Genomic DNA, 19,593 nt, shown 5'->3' on the forward strand with positions numbered 1-19,593 from the left:
ATGCAAGCAAGGAATTTCATTGCACCCTGATGTATATGCCTATAAACTAATCTGAATCTAAACACTGAGCTTATTAATTGAAGAGAATTTTCCAGGGAAAGTCTGTCAAAGTACTTTTAATTAATATATGTGTCACAAACAAGCAACAAAAGAAACACACTGAGCATGATTCAGTGTTAAAAACTATTTTATTAATCACTACTTATGATAATACGTAAAATAAAAGTAAAAATGTTAGTATGTTAGAATTCAAAAATGTTAAACCTCGAACGTTAACCCCAAAACTAAACTCTTCGTGTGTGTGTGTGACAAAGTCCAAAACTCCCAGTTCCTGAATGGTTCTTAAAGTTCAGTTCCGCAAGCCATAAGGTGAAACATGAGCAAGGGCTTCTTCAACAACCACCGTTGTCTGAAGATAAGATGTAGATGTAGAAAAACATAGAGAGAGTACATACGAAATCCAAATGTTCCACGATGGAACCCAAACGACACTTCAGTGTTTACTCGGTAGTGACTTCCTCACCCCGAAAAGCATCCGAACCGTGGTCGTCCACACACAAATACCTGTTTCCTTCTACAGGTCAGCAACAAAGTGAACTCCACCGGATTACTTCCAACTTCCATACATGGATTTCAGTGGCAAACACAGTTATTGTTTCTCATCCATCGATAGAGAAAACAAGCAGGCTGGTGTCTCTCTCCCTTCTCTCTCTCTCTCCTTCTTCTTCTGCCTTCTTCAACAACGTCATTACGTCCTTTATCTTCTATTGACGTAAGCACGCCCCACACACACATACACACACTCTCTATCTTAAAGGGACTTTCACTGAGTCCGTAACATATGAGATAAGCATAATCTAATAAATCACCAAGTACATATATCAGATAAAGTCCAGACTAGACTGAGTACATGCTTAGAGATTTGGCTTTTCCTTCTCATTTCACATAGGCTAAGTACTCAAAGTATTGAGAAGGTCTTGAACATACTTGAACAGAATAGAGAACAAACCTATTAATTGGAAGAATGGTGAGACTTGTGAATTGAGACAAAGTTTCATAGCATACAGAGGGACATAATGTAAGAATTAACCAACCAATTGATTAGTCTATTGTGTGTTGGATGTTAATGTCACTGAAATAACTTCTGATGCCTTGCTGGGTACGAGTGTACAAGACTGCACATGAGATTTACCCTAACTGCTAACTGATCTGTGACTTGATAGGATAATGCGTGTCTAAGCTGCAGAGAATCAGACTGAGATGACCGCATGCATTTATTGGAATCCAGTGAGACCGTGATTGGAGGAGGAAAATTCAGGTTGGCTCTCAAAAGCATACATCTCTCTCACCCAGCTTTTCTAGATCCGACCTGAGAAACTGATTAGCTGCCACTGGAGGGGGAGATTATCTGTGCCAATGAGCTCAGTAATGTCCCCACACAGGCCAACCAGATGAATTCCTGCTCCACTACTTTGTGCCCCAGGATACAGAACCAGTTCATACTAAGCACAACCTATGCTTCAGGAAATATAGCAGGTGCAGTTATACATTGTTAATCAATGGACAAACCATTCCTTCACTCACTAAACGTGGTGGGATCACCTACCGATTCTCTGCACGCATTCTATATCTTCCTTGGTTTCTATGTGCAATGTGTCACCTGGTGCAAGGCACCTGATTTGGATTCAGTAGGAGGAAACATAAACCTAAATTGATGTTTTGGGACAGTTTCTGCCCATAAGATGTCTCTTGGTGTTTTGCTCTGGTTTTAACAGGATGATGTAACACTTGGGAACAAATATGCAGATGAGCAGGCCAAAGCTTGAGGCCAAGATGGCAAAGATCTCGACTGCCACGGCGTACTTCCCAGGGGAACTGGCGTAGGCCGGGACAAACGCCAGCCACACGACGCAGAAGATCAGCATGCTGAAGGTGATGAGCTTCGCCTCATTGAAGTTGTCGGGGAGCTTCCGAGCTAAAAACGCAAGGACAAAGCTGATGCACGCCAGGAAGCCGATGTAACCCAGTACACAGCAGAACGCGGTCACCGAGCCTAAATCACACTCAAAAATAATCTTGTCCTTGTAGTATTTGGTCTGCTTCACTGGGAACGGGGCTGCCAGGAGCAGCCACACCAGGCAGGTCACCACCTGGACGGCTGTGCAGAGCAGGACACTGAGGATCTGCTGCAGGGTCCCGAACCACTTCATCAGGTTGTTGCCGGGGAGAGTTGCTTTAAACGCCATCAGCACCACCAGGGTCTTGGCCAGCACGCAGGAGATGCAGAGGACAAAACTGACTCCAAACAGCGTGTGCCTCAGCACACAGGACCATTCCGAGGGCTGCCCGATGAAGGTCAGCGAGCACAGGAAACACAGCGCCAACGAGAAGAGGAGCAGGAAGCTGAGCTCGGAGTTGTTGGCTCGGACGATGGGGGTTCTCCTGTAGTACCAGACCACTCCTGCGACACCCACCGTGCTGGCCGTTCCCAGCAGGGACACAGTTGTCAGGGTGATCCCCATGGTATCCTTAAATGAGAGGAACTCAATATGTTTTGGGATGCACTCATTCCTCAGTGGGTTGGGCCAATCTTCCGGTGCGCACGGAATACAGTTGAGAGAATCTGAGATAATATTTAAAGAGATTGTTATACAGTTTACAATCCACAATTAAACAGTACATTGGTTAAATGCAATGGACGTTTCTTTGGTTTTTAACCTTTTTGCTTGTGGTTCAATCCAATGTAATAATGTGAGATGTTGGAACCTGGAACAACACATAAGATGCTGAAGGAACTTAGCCGGGTCAGGCAGCATTTGTCGAGGGAATGGAGAGTCAATGTTTTGGGTCAAGAGCCTTCATCTGGACGGAAAGAAAGAACATAGACCATTACAGCACAGTACAGGCCCTTCGGCCCACAGTGTTGTGCCGACATTTTATCCTACTCTAAGATCTAGCTAACCCTTCCCTCCCACATAGCCCTTCATTTTACTATCATTCATGAGGGGGAGGGATGGAGCAAGAGCTAGCAAGATCTCACCTGGATCCACCTATCGCCTGCCAGCTCTTGCTCCACCCCTTCCCCTTACCTCTCTATACCGGCCATCTCCCCCTCCATCTTTCAGTGCAGATGAAGGGTCTCGACCCGAAACGTCGACTGTCCATTTCCCTCCACAGATGCTGCCCGACCCGCTTGAGTTCCTCCAGCATCTTGTGTTACATAATAATGAGTCTATTTTGATGAATTATGGACTTTGATAAGCAAGTGACTTACTCCTTAGAAAACACTGTTTTATCAACACCTTCAGGTAGGGCAGGTTTGGCACCATATCCTAAACTAGTCCCAGGTGTGTATTCTATATTATTGCAGGGGAGCTTGCTCTTTGTGTGTTGTGATGTCCCTGAGTGTTATTTGTCTCCCAAACCCACCATTGAGAAAGACCAGGGCATCAGATACACGGGAACAGCACAGCAATGTTGTGGTGCCCAATACATCAATACAATGTCTGCACAATATGTCACGGGCACATCCCTCCCCACCATCGGTAGTATCTACAGGAGGCGCTGCCTCAAGAAGGCAACATCCATCATCAAAGATCCCCACCATCCGGACCATGCCATTTTCTCACAGCTACCATCGGGCAGGAGGTAGAGAAGCCTGAAGTCCCACACCACCAGGTTCAAGAACAGCTACTTCCCTTCAAACATTCAGTTCTTGAACCAACTGGCAAAACCCTAATCACTACAGTTTAGCAACTTTGCACTAAAGTGGACTTTGTTTTTTTTTGGTTCTAATTGTGTTCTTTCTTGTAAAACATGTATCATTTATGATTAATTTATGTTTTTCTTGTGAATGCTGCTTATCTGATGCTATGTGTCTGTGATGCTGCTGCAAGTAAGTTTTTCATTGCACCTATGCATCTGACAATAAACTCGACTTCGACTTTGTTGTACACCATCCTGACTTGGAAAAATATTATTGGTCCTTCATCATCACTGGGTCTAAGTCCTGGGACTCACTACCCAATGGTGCTGTGAGAGTGCCTTCACCAGAGGGACTGCACTTGTTCAAGTCGACAGTTCACAACCTCATCTGAGGGCAATTAGGGATGGGGCCTTGGCAATGAAGCCCCCACCCCATAAACAGACAAACTAAATGTTATATTGTTTGCAACAATTTAAATTAATTAGAGGAGATTTTAGGATAGGAAACACAAGATCTGAGGTGAATACATTCAAGCTCCCATCTAAGAAAACAAGTGCAATCTCTGAACATGACTTAACTCCTGATTTTAAATTGCATGGTGCAGCAGACAGAAAAATTTTACTTACACTGAAATGAGTTGGGTGTTGAGGAAGAATGCAGAATGCTTTAGCAAAAGCAGGGTGTGGAATAGGATTCGCAGAAGCAAGCCAAGTTCAAGGGAGATATCAGAGGAAGGTTTTTTACCCAGAGAGTGGTTGGGGAATGGAATGCGCTGCCTGGGGTGGTGGTGGAGGCAGGTACATTGATCAAATTCAAGGGATTACTAGATAAACATATGGAGGAATTTAAAATAGAGGGATATGTGGGAGGAAGGTGTTGGATAGTCTTAGGCGAGGTTTAAAGGTCAGCACAACATTGTGGGCCGAAAGGCCTGTATTGTGCTATGTTCTATGTAAGCCAAGTTCATGTTTCGTCTATGTGAGCTTATGTTGACTGTGGCCAAGTTATCAAACCAGGATGTGATTGCGCTGGAGAGGAGATTCACCAGGATGTTTCCTGGATTGGAGGACTTTAGTTGTTGGGAGAGATTGGATAGTTTGGGCTTGTTTACCCTGGAGTGAAGGACTCCGAGAGGTGGCCTGATAAAAGTATGTAAGATAGGGTAGAGAGTCAGAATCTTTTTCCCATGGTAGGAGAATCAAAAACAAGAGGGAATAGGTTTAAGGTGAGCGGAATGAGTTTTAAGGGGTATCTGAGGGGCAACTCTTCTTTACATGGAGAGTAGTTGATGTCTGGAATGTGCTACCAGAGGAGGTGGTGGAGTCAGGTACAATTACCACATTTAAGAGGCATTCAGACACTTAAGTAGGCAAGGCACAGCAGGAAAAGGTTACATTTGCCCCTCTATGTACATTAATCCCATAGAAGGATATAGTAGGACTGTATCCTTCTACAGGGATAGTCTAGATGGGCAGAAGGGTAAGCATGGACATAATGGGCTGAAAGGTCAATTCCTGTGCTGTACAATGTTCTATGATTCTATGACTCTATGACAAGCACAGGTACAAATGAACCAAATCTAGCCCTCAAAATACAACCATGTATATTAACTTTAGACTTGATTTGTGATTATATTTTTGAATCCTATTCAACTGTTCTCTCAGTACCACTCTTGTTGACAGCCTAACTGGGCTGAGCTAACATAGCACAGATTAAATACTGTGTTCAGTTCTGGTCTCCTCACTACAGGAAGGATGTGGAAGCCATAGAGAGGGTGCAGAGGAGACTCACAAGGATGCTGCCTGGATTGGGGAGCATGCCTTATGAAAACAGGTTGAGTGGACTCGGCCTTTTCTCCTTGGAGCGACGGAGGATGAGAGGTGACCTGATAGAGGTGTATAAGATGATGAGAGGTATTGATCGTGTGGATAGTCAGAGGCTTTTCCCCAGGGCTGAAATGGTTGCCACAAGAGGACACAGGTTTAAGGTGCTGGGGAGTAGGTACAGAGGAGATGTCAGGGGTAAGTTTTTTACTCAGAGAGTGGTGAGTGTGTGGAATGGGCTGCCAGGCAACGGTGGTGGAGGCAGATACGACAGGGTCTTTTAAGAGACTTTTGGATAGGTACATGGAGCTTAGAAAAATAGAAGACTATGGGTAAGCCTAGTAATTTCTAAGGTAGGGGCATGTTCGGCACAACTTTATGGACCGAAGGACCTGAATTGTGCTGTAGGTTTTCTATGTTTCTATGTTTAAACTCCAGACTACTCACTATACAGACACCTAGTAAGGATATTTTAGTCCACGCAAGACTGTAGCATTGATTTAGCAGAATGATAAGTGGGGAGCACAGAAACTGGAGTTCACATGATTAGGGGGGTGATTTGATCATAATGTAGGGTATTAGAGGGTACTGATGGGGTGGATTGCGGGGAACTATTGCTGCAGGTCAGGAGTTCAGGACCACAAGGCATAGCTAAAAAATTAAAACCAAGCCTTGTCACAAATGAAGTTCGGAAGATCTGCTTCACAGCGAGTGGTAGATAGTTGGAGCTCCCTCCCATAAAGCAAGATGTCGCCGGAGCGTGGCAACTCATTGTAAGCTGCTCTCTACAGACCTACTCATTACCCTTACTATAATCGTTCTACACTTTTTACTCTGTACTAACCCAATGTAACTGCACTGTGTAATGAATTGATTTGTACGATCGGTATGTAAGACAAGTTTTTCACTGTACCTCGGTACAAGTGACAATAATAAACCAATACCAATACCACAAACAGCAGTTCATTCACATTATGTTAATTTTAAATCTGAGTTTGATTTTTCTTAATCAAAGGTACTAATGAATTCAGGAAAAATATCAATCCCATCTCCTTCACCACCAGCTCGTAGAGCTGCTGCCTCACAGTGCCAGTGACCCAGGTTCAAAACTGAGCCAAATCACATGTGTATGTTATGTATAATTTATGTTAATTTAACTGTATGTTAACTTATGTTTGTCCTCAGCTAGTAATGTACTGTGCTACTGCTGCAATAAGCTAATTTTCATTGCATTTATACCCTGTGTATGTATGCCTGTGACAACGATAAACTTGAACTTGAAGATCTGCAAATTTAAACTAAGATCATTATTTGCAGAGCAGACTAAAGAGGACTTGAACTTGAACTTGAGGTCCAGTTCTGTCTGTGTGGAGTTTGCACGTTCTCCCTGTGACCCCACGGGTTTCCTCAGGGTGCTCCGGTTTCTTCCCACATCCCAAAAACATGTGGGTTGAGAGGTTAATTGGCTGCTGTAAGTTGCTGCCAGTGTGTAGGTGAGTGGCGGAGTGTTACAGTTGGGAGGCAGAGAGTTGACAGGAGTGTGGGAAGAATAGGTTACGGGAAAATTAGTGGGAGAATGGGAATGCTTTGAGAGTCAGCATGGATAAACAGGCTGAACGTCCTTCTACGTTAGAAGGAAATATAGAAATGTAGCCCTAAAATATATTCCTCCAGGCATCTGTCTAACTCCTTGAATCTGCATGCACTAATCTTTTAGGCAGCTTATTTCACGTCATAATGTAGTGCATCAAATGTTCTCTTCAGCTGTACTCTTGGCCGATAAATTGGCACCAGGAGTTATTACTGAGAGAAATACAGCATCAGGAGATAAGTCTTACCTGTTTCATTGCTAATCTCACCATCAGCACACGGTAGGCAGTCAAAGCAGCAGATCTGTTCTCCGCTCCGAGTCACTTTCCTTGTTGCCGGGGGACAACTTTTACTGCAGAATGACTCTGGAGCCTGATATATTAACAAAAAGGCAAAAGAAGAATGTGTGTCTGATTTTAGCACAGTCCGTAATCTGAAGAGCTGGTTAGTTTCCAGCAATCTTATGCAAAAACGGTGAGCGTAACGCTGTTACAGCACCAGCGACCTTGGTTCAATTCCTGCCGCTGTCTGTAAGGAGTTTGTACGTTCTCCCCATGTGTCTGCGTGGGTTTCCTCCAGGTGTTCCGGTTTCCTCCCACATTCCACAAACGTACGGGTTAGGAAGTTGTGGGCGTGCTATGCTGGCGCCAGAAGCGTGGCTTCACTTGCGGGCTGCCCCCAGAACACTCTACGCAAAAGATGCGTTTCACTGTGTGTTTCGATGTACATGTGACTAATAAATCTTAAATCAAACTTCATTACCGCTCTGCTGGTTGTAACTGGAATTGTTTGTTCACGTAATTTGTAAGTAACTATCCTCTGCACTGCATCTTAATGGAACAAAATTAGCCTGTTTCTTATTGTTGTAGTTTCTCTTTACTCTTACTTAGGAATAAATTAACTGCTGCTCAATAAAACAATTGCATCATGTGCCCCAACCCATTCCCCATTCTCTTCTCACGCAATGTTATTTCTGAAATTAATTTGCAGAATTTCAAATGTAAAACATCGTGGATCTTCTCAATCAGGAAAATTAATAGAATGTAGTCACTTCTTTTAACTTCTTTTAGTTAAGGTGTAATTCCCCAATATATTTGAACAATTACCTTGGCAAATTGATTAATAGTCCTGTAATTCATATTATTATTAAAACAAGTATTTTAATAAGTATATTCAGATCAACACCATGGGTAATCTCATTAAATTCACTCACAATTACTTCAATTGGATGATACTGAACAATTAAGATTAATTAGTGTAATCATTAGTTTTCTAGTTAATTATTTTTTAATGTGAGAAAGCTGTGTGCTTCAAAAACTGTCGAACTTGAAGAACTTCTCAGAATTCATGTAACCAGGGAAAGGGAAGCAAGAACTAGAGTGCATAGGTTTAAGGGAAGAGGGGAAAGATTTAAAAGGGGCCAGAGGGGCAACTTCACACAGAGGGTGGTCGGTATATGGAATGAGCTGGCAGGGGAAGTGGTTGAGGCAGGTAAATTAACAATATTTAAAAGGCATTTGGACAGGCAAATGGATAGGAAAGGTTTAGAGGGATATCGGCCAAATGCAGGCAAATGGGACTAACTGAGATAGGCATCTTGATCGGCATGGACAAGTTGGGCCAAAGGTCCTGCTTCCATGCCGTATAACTCTTTCATTCTGTCTATGCCTCTGCAACCAGCAGAACATAAGTTCTTGTCAACATAGACCAACCACACAAATTTTTCCGATGCAGATTACAAAAGAAGGAATTAAATTGTCAGCTGTATTTTTGTAGAGATAACAGATATTAGAGATAATCATGCTGCTCATCAAGAGATGGTTTAACCGCTCTTTAAAGTTAGCACGTCTGAGACACCTGAAGGAACATTCAATAGAATCAAACCATCGACTGCTACTGGATACCAGACCCAACATAAATCACACATGGACTCTGTAGGTTAATTACAATATTAATATACCTTCAAAATAGGTGAACACAGAACATAGAACAGGAAGCGGCCCTTCGGCCCACAATGTTATGCTGAACTAAGTAAACTAATAATTAAACACCAAACAAAACTATTCCCTTCTCCTACACAAGGTCCATATCCCTCCATTCTCTGCACATTCATGTGCTTGTCTAAGAGCCTCTTAAATACCTCTTTTGTACTTCCCTCCACCACCACCACTGGGAGCGCATTCGAGGCACCCATCACTCTCTGTGACCTGCGCATCTCCTTTGAACTTACCCCCCCCCCCGTCACCTTAAGAAGAATTAGAGTGAAAAGTTAGAGTGGTTTACCTCAGTCTTTCCACCAGTCCAAACGATAGCCTTTTCATTTAGTTCGAGATCACGGCCTGTGCCTGAAGCAGCATCAAAACGTCCAATCTGTACAAATTTGACTGAGCCATCTTCATTTCTCTGCCAGTTCACAATGTCGTACGTCGCCATAATATCACCATTTTCATCAAAGTAAATCTCTTCTCCAAGCTTATTGGTGTATCGCACTCCCCTCAGGTAATGTAAGAGCTTAGCAAAAAGTTAGGGCAGATTGACAATGTCTTTACAGAACCAACTGATAAAACAAAAAGTTACTGTTTCACTTTTCTTTGTCAATTCATTGTTTAAAACGTTTTCATTTCTACCATCATTCACAGAGCCACATGGAACTTACAGCGCAGAAACAGGCCACTTTGTTTAACTGATACACAAGAGTCCCCTCCTTCCACTTCACTCTGTGTATGCTTCTTCGTTTTCTCCTTCATCTGTTATCCAGCTTTCCTTATATTATCTACAGTATATTCTCTCAATGCTACGTTCTAGTGAGCTCCATGTTATTACCAGTAAGAAGCTGCAGAGAGTAGTGGACTCTGCCCAATACATCAGGGGCGCATCCCTCCCCACCATCGGTAGTGTCTACAGGAGGTGCAGCCTCAAGAAGGCAACATCTATCATCAAAGGTCCCTGCCATCTGGGCCATGCCATCTTCTCGCAGCTACCATCGGGCAGGAGGTACAGAAAGCCTGAAGTCCCGCACCACCAGCTTCAAGAACAGCTACTTCCCTTCAACCATTCGGTTTCTTGAAACAACCGGCACGACCCTAATCTCTACAGTTTAGCAACACTATGACCAGTTTGCACTAAAATGGACTTTTTTTTTTGTTCTAATTGTGTTCTTTTTTGTAAAAATTGTGTATAATTTATGTTTAGGTTCATGTTTTTCTTGTGAATGTTGTGTATCTGATGCTACGTGCCTGTGATGCTGCTGCAAGTAAGTAGGCACAATACTGTAAGCAGGCACAGTAGTGTAGTGGTTAGCTTAACACTTTACAGCACCAGCGACCCAGGTTCAATTCCCGCCACTGTCTGTAAGGAGTTTGTACGTTCTCCCCATGTCTGCGTAGGTTTCCCCCGGATGCTCTGGTTTCCTCCCACATTCCAAAGACGTACGGGTTAGGGAGTTGTGGGCATGCTATGTTGGCGCCAGAAGCGTGGTGATACCTGCGGGCTGCCCCCAGAACACTCTACACAAAAGATGCATTTCACTGTGTGTTTCAATGTACGTGTGACGAATAAAGATATCTTATCTTATCTTATCTAAGTATTTCATTGCACCTGTGTAATGTGCACATGACAATAAACTCAACTTTGACTTTTCACTTCAACTACCATACTGTAACTAGAGAGAATTCCCCTGGGGTGGCACAGTGGTGCTGCCAGGTAGTACCGTGACCAGCTGAACCCTGCCCCTCCAATTTCCAACCTGACTTGTTCCATTGTCTCCTCGTTCTCTCTGCCTCTTCTCAGTGTTATTGATAACATGACCCAGGTACTGTGCACAGACTTCAAAATTCTTTTAAAATTCCTCAAATGCCTTACCTGCCACGGTTGAAGATTGAAGATATTTGCACATGTTCCGATTGTCAAACGGGCCTCTATTACTTTTGCAGGCATGTAAATTGTGAAGGGCGTGAGCTATTGCATACACTGCCTTATACACATTGTATGAAATTCTTAATTCTGAAACATCGGAATATATATTGTAGGTACTGTTTAATTCTTCCAACCCAGTGCATTTTTTCGGAGATGACATTGCTTCTCCCTCTGCCCCTTGCGCTCAACCTGAGGTCCTGAGGGAGCATTTAAATATCGTCTCCCACAAACTCCTTCACAAAGAGATTGTTCGGAGTTTTTGAATGGATGGGCTTCAAGAAGGAAATTCCTCAGGCCTGGGATCTCAACCTCTGCGAATTGCGAACCCTATTGTCCCAGTCAGGGAGAGAGGAGATTCTCTCTGGCTGCGCTCAACGCAGAGGTGGACCCAGCCTCGCTTGCTATCCATTGTCTTCCAGTGATATTTTGCTTCACAATTTCTCTGATTAAAGGATACGCATCTCCCTCGATGGCAAACATGACGATGACCCTGGCAGTCGATGCTTTGATCACCTCTGTGATTTGAAGGATCTTTTGCCTGGAGTACACTTTTGGAATGACTTCAGTGAAAGCAATGCAAACACCCAGCCTTCTGACTTCGTCACTGAACGCCTGAATGCCGTTGCGGCCGTAGTCGTCATCGCTGGCCACCGATCCCACCCACGTCCAACCAAACCGATGCACCAGCTGGGCCACACCTTGGGCCTGGTAGGCATCGCTCGGGATGGTCCTGAAGAAGGCTGGGAATTTGTCCCTGTTGGCGAGGCAGGTGCAGGATGAGAAATAGCTGACCTGGAGAAAACACACGCCAAAGACATCATGTAACACTTCATGTACGATCGCAGAATTAAAATAGATATGCCACTTGGAAGTACAGCACCTAAATGTTAAATCTTTAATTTAAAACCACGTCAGTGGTGAAATGAGAAGGACGGGGTTTTGACCCGAAACATCGACAATTTACTTCCCCCCACAAACGCTGCTCGACCCACTGAGTTCCTTCAGCATCCAAACAAAGCAGGCTGCTTGATTCGCACCCCATGTACCACTCTAAATATTCTTTCCTTCCACCACCAGCTCACAGTGCCTGCAGAGTGTAGCATCCACAAAATGCACTACAGTTATAGTCATAGACCAATACAGCATGGATACAAGCCATTCAGCCCAACCAGTCCATGCCGACCACGGTGCCCACCCAGCAAGTCCCAATTTCCTGTGTTCGGCCCATATCTCTCCAAGCCCCACCCCTCCATGTACCTATCCAAGTGCTTCTTAAATGATACTGTTGTACCTGCCTCACCCACTTCCTCTGGCAGCTCGTTCCACATACTCACCACCCTCTATGCGGAAAAGTTACCCCTCAGATCCCTTTTAAATCTTTCCCCTCTCACTCTAAACCTATGCCCCCAAGTTTTGGACTCCCCTACCCTGGGGAAAAGACTGTTACTGTCCACTTTATCTATGCCTCTCATAATTTTAAACGCTTCCATAAGGTCGCCCCTCATTCTCCTACGTTCCAAGGAATAAAGACCTTGCCTGGCCAACCTCTCTCCATAACTTTAGTCCTGGCAACATCCTCGTAAAAGTTGCTTGCCTGGACCACTCTGACAGCACCTCCCAAACCTGTGATCTCTGCCACCAAGAATGACAAAGGGCAGAAGGTGCTTGGGAAAACCACAGGTCACGCATCATACTTACTTGGGAAAAGTATCACCAGTTCTTCATTATCAATGGGATGATAAGGGTGTCACAGAAATGGAGAGCCTGCAAAAAGATTTATGAGGATGCAGCCGAGGCTGGAGGCTTGGGTTATAAGGAGAGACTGGATAGGTTGGGACCGCTTCCCCTGGAGCGTAGGAGGCTGAGGGATGACATTATAGAGGTTTATAGAATTATGAGGGGTAGAGATAAGGTGAATAACCAAAGTCTATACTCCAGGGTACAGGAGTCGAAAACTAGAGGGTACAGGTTTAAAGTGAGAGGGGAAAGGTTTAAAAGGGACCTGAGGGGCAACTTTTTCACACAGATGGTGGTGCATATATGGAACGAGCTGCCAGAGGAAGTGGTTGAGGCGGATACAGTTACAACATTTAAAAGGCATTTGGACAGGTACATGGATAGGAAAGGTTTAGGGGGATACGGGCCAAATGTAGGCAAAAGGGATTAGCTCAGTTAAGCAACTTGGTTGGCACAGATAAGTTGGGCCAAAGGGCCTGTTTCCATGCTGTGTAGCTATGACTCTTATCCAGCATATCTCTCTCCAAGAACACTAAGAGAGGATCTACACCAGAAGCACTGAAATAAAAACAAAAAATACTGGAAAAACTCAGTGGGTAAGGCAGCATCTGTGATGAGGGTAGCAATTATAATGAAGGGTCTTCAACCTGAAACGTTAATTGTTTTCCAGCATTTTCTGTGTTTATTTCAGATTTCCAGCATCTGCAGTTTTTTTTTGGTTTTCATTTACCAGCAACACAGCCATGGGTCAGTATGCCAGCTCATCACCAGCTTCCCAAGAGTGTAATTGCTGGCAATCCCAACAATGCCAACATCCAAAAGAATGAAAAAAAATAGGATTTGTTGAACGGTTAAGGACCAATGCACATCTAATCTGCTTTCTGCAGCTAATGAAGAGATCATGCATTGATGAAGGAGTTTACAAAGTCAAAGTCAAAGTCAAGTTTATTGTCAGATGCACAAGTCCATGTGTGCACAGGTGCAATGAAAAACCTACTTGCAGCAGCATCACAAGGGTCTTTCAAGAGACTGTTAGATCGGTATATGGAGCTGAGTAAAGTAGAAGGCTATGGGTAAGCCTAGTGATTTCTAGGGTAGGGACATGTTCGGCACAGCTTTGTGGGCCGAAAGGCCTGAATTGTGCTGTAATTGTTCTATGTTCTATGTTCTATAAGCACGTAGCATCAGATAAGCAGCACTCACAAGAAAACAATAATTAAACAAATTATATGAAAATTTACAAGAAAGAACACAATTAGAACAACAAAGACAAAGTCCATTTTAAAGTTGTTGACCAGTCATAGCACTCAATGCCTAATACCTGGTTACAATGATCTCATGGCATAAGGAAGATCCCAGTGAATGAATGCAGAATTAGTTGCACATTTGCCCAACAACAATGACTACACATTAAAAATAATTGCTTTATGGCATCCTGAGCAAATTCTTTTCTTCTTTCTATGATGGCCCATGTTCTAAAGTTCTCACACACACACACCACACACACACACACCACACACACACACACACACACACCACACACACACACACACACACACACACACACTTGGAATCTTACCATTGGGACTTTGAAAGGCATCATTGTGTTTGCCACGACCAGAGACTGGGTTGACCCAGAGTCACCAACAATCACAGGAATGGATGAGGCTCCCTTGCAGTTGTAATTGGAGACACCTTCATTTGGTTCACTGGCTAACGTCAATGCTGCTCTCAGTGAATGAACTGGAGTAGTGCACGTGTCGTAAATATTATAGCCCAATGTTATGTTTGGCAGGAGGGACGGGTCTTTGTTTATTTCTTGCAATGTAAAGAGCATTGTCTGCATCCAGCGAAAGGACCTAGAATTAAAACTAAAAAGTAGATGTTCATTTGGTTGGACACTTTTATAATGTCCGAAGAATAGAGCATTTTAAATAAATTGGTAAATTGGTTTATTATTGTCACATGTACCGAGGTACAGTGAAAAACTTTGCATGCCATCCATACAGATCATTTAATCACAGTGCATTGAGGTAGTACAAGGAAAAACAATTAAGCGTATGAGAGGTCCATTCGAGACAACTATAAACCAATTACCAATTCATTTTGATCCCAAGTGCTGAACACATATCATTTGTGCTCATCTCCACACAGTCAGTTCCATTAAGTTACAAGAGGCGAGTACAATCTGCAATCTTTTAAATGTTTAGCATTTTAGACCAGAGGCAATGCTTTTCATCGATAAATGTTGAGTTTAATCGCCCTGGAGATAGTGAGGAAGGCTCAGTGGTGCAGCGGTTAGTGCTGCTGCCGCACACCTCTAGCGACCCAAGTTCAGTCCTGAGGCTCAACCCAGGTCCTGACACAGGGTTTTGACCCGAAACGACGACAATTCCTTCCCCCCCCCCCCCCCACAGATGTTGCTCGAGCCGCTGAGTTCCTCCAGCTGACTGCTTGTTGCTCCAGATTCCAGCGTCTGCAGTCTCCTGTATCTCCAGGTTCAGTACTGTCTGTGTGCCGTTTGTACATTCTCCCTGTGACTGAGTGGATTTCTGAGCATTTTGATTGTCTCCCACATCCCCAAGACAAGGTGATGGGTGGGTTATTTGGCCACTGTAAATTGGTATTAGTTTATTATTGTCGCACGAATCGAGATACAGTGAAAAGCTTTTGTTTGCATACCATCCAGACAGATCATGCCATACATAATTATGTTGAGGTAGTAAAAGTAAAACAGAATGCAGAATATAGTGTTACAGTTACAGAGAAAATGCAGTGCAGGCAGACAAATAAAGTACAAGGGCCACGATGAGGTAGATTGGAAGATCAAGACTTCAAGAGATAATCTTTTAGGATATGAGAGTCTGACAGCAGCGGGATAGAAGCTATCCTTGAGTCTGGTGGTTTGTGCTCTTAAGCTTTTGTATCTTCTGCCCGACGGGAGAGGGGAGAAGAGAGAATGACCGGGGTGCGAGGGGTCCTTGATTATGTTGGCTGCTTTCCTAAGGCAGCGGGAAGTGTAGATGGAGTCAATGGAGGGGAGGCAGGTGTGCGTGATGGACTGGGCTGTGTTCACAACTCTCTGCAATTTCTTGCGGTCTTGGGATGAGCAGTTGCCGTACCAAGAAGTGATGCATCCGGTTAGGATGCTTTCTATGGTGCATCTGTAAAAGATTGGCTGGAGTGTAGGTAGCTGGTAGGAGAATCAGGGGCAGTTGCTGAGCATAGAGTCATAGAGATAAACAACACAGAAACAGGCCCTTTGGCCCAATGTGTCCATGCTGACCTTTTCTCCCATCTACACTGATCCCATTTCCCCACATAGGACCATATCCTTCTATACCTTGCTTATTCTAAGTAGCCATCAAAATGCCTCTTAAACAAACTGATTGTATCTGATTCCACCAGCCCCTCGCAGTGCATGTGATAAAGAATAAGGTACAAGGAAGTAACAGAGAGAATGGGAATGCTCTAGGGACTGGCATAGACTTGATAGGCTGAATGGCCTCCTTCTGTGTCATAGAAAATACATATAAAATGTTTCGATTGACACTTCAGTGCCGTGCTAGAATGATGCTGCTAGAATCACAGAAAGTTTATGACATAGGAGGCAATTTGATGCATCGCGTCCAAGTCAGTCATAGATGTCTCCAGCCTGATCCCACCTTCCAGCACCAGGTCTACAGCCTTGCAGTTCCTGACACTTTGCCTGTACGGCCAAGAACAGTCTGAATGTGATGAGGGATTCTGTCTCTACCAACCTTTCAGGCAGTGAGATCCGGATCCCCATCGCTGTCGAGGTGAAAAATCTTTCCCTCATCTCCCCCCATATCTGACCAATTACTTCAAAACCGTTGCCCTTTGATTATTGATTCCTTACTGTGTGTGCTGCCTCTTGGATGAGTTGCTTAATCAGGGCTCTGTTCAGGAGGATGCAACTTTCAAAGACAACAGGTGAGTTATCCTGGACAACATCCATCCCAATAAAACCAAATTAACTAGCAAACCATCCCCCTCTCTGACCCCGGGCTGCTCTTGTGTGTAGATTATCTCCTACTTATATACGAAAACATATGAAAGTTGCTTTGAAGTGATTTGTGATCTCCTGAAGGAAATAATTGTGGCTTTCCACCTGATTGTATCAGGCATCCTAATAATCTTTAAGAAAATTCATCCTCATTTGCCTGTTCTAAACACACAATGTTGTTTCAGCTTCACAGTTCTGAAATTCAGTTCCATTAAGCCAAATTCCAAACCTGGCACATGATGTACTTAACACAAGTAACCAACAGCAAATTTCTACCTCCCCCAGTTTAAAGATCAAGGCCAGTGGAAACACCCAAAAGTTGTCAGAAGGAATCACTGCATAATACTGTAAAAAATTACAGATGGAAACAAATTATTCACCCCACAGATCATTACTAAAATTTAAGCTCAGCTTCAAACTTTCTTTCAGTTAACCACATGAAACTACCCTTTTATTCCTTTCCTCATAAATACCTCCCCAAAATTTCATCCATACTATTTTTATATGTTCAACAAGTTATTTTAAAATGGATAAGATATCTTTATTAGTCACATGTACATTGAAACACACAGTGAAATGCATCCTTTAGGTAGAGTGTTCTGGGGGCAGCCCGCAAGTGTCGCCATGCTTCCGGCGCCAACATAGCATGCCCACAACTTCCTAACCCGTACGTCTTTGGAATGTGGGAGGAATCATGGGCACATCCCTCCCCATTATCGGTACTATCTAATGATCTGCCTCAAGAAGGCAACATCCATCATCAAAGATCCCCACCATCCGGACTATGCCATCTTCTTGCAGTTACCATCAGGCAGGAGGTACAGAAGCCTGAAGTCCCACACCACTGGGTTCAAGAACAGCTACTTCCCTTCAACTATTTGGTTCTTGAACCAAACAGCAAAACCCTAATCACTACAATTTAGTAACACTGTGACCACTTTGATCACTTTGCACTAAAATGGACTTTTTTTTGGTTCTAGTTGGGTTTTTTCTTGGAAAAATTGTGTATAATTTATGTTTAATTTATGTTTTTTTCTTGTGAATGCTGCTTATATTGGACTATGTGCCTGTGACGCTGCCGCAAGTAAGTTTTTCATTGCACCTGTGCATACACATACTTGTGCATCTGACAATAAACTTGACTTTGACTTTAATGAAAGGTCTGCAACCCAAAATGTTAACTCTGTTTCTCTCTCCACAGATACTGCCTGACCCATTAAGTGTTTAAAGCATTTTCTGTTGTTATCTCAAGTAATGATACATCTTTTCCTTAAAATTCAACTTTCAAGCCTTAAAGTTGAGTTCACCCATTTCAGATTATGATCCTGCTTTTCAACGTACAGATTCATCCTTAGTTATTTTATGTACCCCTATTATCTACTTTTGCCTTGTATTACCATCACTTTTCCCATGTCATCTTCTCATAGACCTTCTCCTTGGCTTTTTCCTCCTAATCACAGTTTCTGCACCTCTTTGAACATCTTTATCACTAACTTTTTTCTATTCCTAATGAAAGGTTATCGCCCTGAATCACCTGTTCCTCTCTCCGTAGGTGTTACCTGACTTGCTGAATATTTCCAGCATTTTCTATCCTCACCAATTTCCCAGGTCTTCCCTGTCACTAAGTTGTTTCTACGACGTTATCACATATCTCTTTCCCAGTCACTTGCCGTAAAGAATTTAATTTCCTAAATTTCACTTGTGTGAAAAAATTTCCTTCTAACCTTTTCATTAGATGGACTCTTGGCCTCATAATCTACCTGAACATGACCTTGCACCCTACTGTCTGCCTGCTCTGCACTTTCTGTGTAACAGTAACACTTTATTCTGCATTCTGTTATTGTTTTCCCTTGTACGACCTTAATGCACAGTTGTAATGAAATGATCTGTATGGACGGCATGCAAAACAAGTTTTTCACTGTACCTCAGTACATGTGACAATAATAGACCTATTTACCAATTTAATCTCCCAATTTACCATTGTTATTAAGTGCTAACATTCAGCATAGAGGAAGTAATCTGTTGCAGTTTGTACTAACTTAATGTGTTAATGATCTTAATACCACCTAGAAGTATCTACTCAAATTAGTTGAGCTGATTGAATAGTTTAAGCAAATAGCAGCGCTCCCAGTTTCTGACTTACCCATGGCAGAATGGTTGTTCTGGTTCAGACCTGAAGGAGACATTGGGTTGAATTATCGTAAAATGAATAGGAAATAAGCCATTCAAGACAACATCCCCTTCCATGGAAACACCAGAAAGATCAAACTTCCCTTGGTGCCTGCACATCTTTTCACCCGTTCCAGCAGGGTGCTGCATCAGAAGGAAGAAACTCAAAGACAAAAGGAGATGCATTGTCATCCCAGTGTAGCAGTTGTGATTCTGCCCATTTCCTTCCCATTTTATACCCCCTTCGTTGATTAGTTAATGTCAGGTGAATAAATGGATGACTAAATATTGTAAGTAAATGGACGTGAGCAGCTTAGTGCAGGTTTAATCACTGAAGCCTTCATTACACATGAGAATAGATAATAATTGGGGAATGTACATTGTTATCATTTACGTCTCGATGGTTAAGGACATTTGGGAACTTGCCTTCACATTAGGTTTTAAAATCTCATTAAGTGAGATGTAAGACTTCTCACCCTCCCCACATCAGTCACAAACAGCCACTCCCCAAAGCTACCCACACTAACGCCAACAACATTGATCAACCACAAGAATAAGAGGGTTTACTCGACAGAACAAAGGCAGGAGAGGGCCAAAGTGGATCTGCATCCAAACGATTTTCCCAA

General features: G+C 43.3%; 1 protein-coding gene across 1 annotated transcript; it reads right to left on the bottom strand.

Moving 5' to 3' along the window:
- Positions 1-1,706: 1,706 nt before the first annotated feature.
- LOC127571903 (extracellular calcium-sensing receptor-like) lies at positions 1,707-19,087 on the bottom strand. Its single transcript, XM_052018652.1, is given in 9 exon segments — positions 1,707-2,623; positions 7,368-7,491; positions 9,427-9,630; positions 10,981-11,016; positions 11,018-11,160; positions 11,344-11,406; positions 11,409-11,826; positions 14,351-14,642; positions 18,942-19,087. Coding segments are annotated over 9 exon segments (2,343 nt in total).
- Between the last annotated feature and the right edge of the window lie 506 nt (positions 19,088-19,593).

This window comes from Pristis pectinata, chromosome 6, assembly GCF_009764475.1.
Source record: "Pristis pectinata isolate sPriPec2 chromosome 6, sPriPec2.1.pri, whole genome shotgun sequence".
NCBI classification, from domain to species: Eukaryota; Metazoa; Chordata; class Chondrichthyes; order Rhinopristiformes; family Pristidae; genus Pristis; species Pristis pectinata.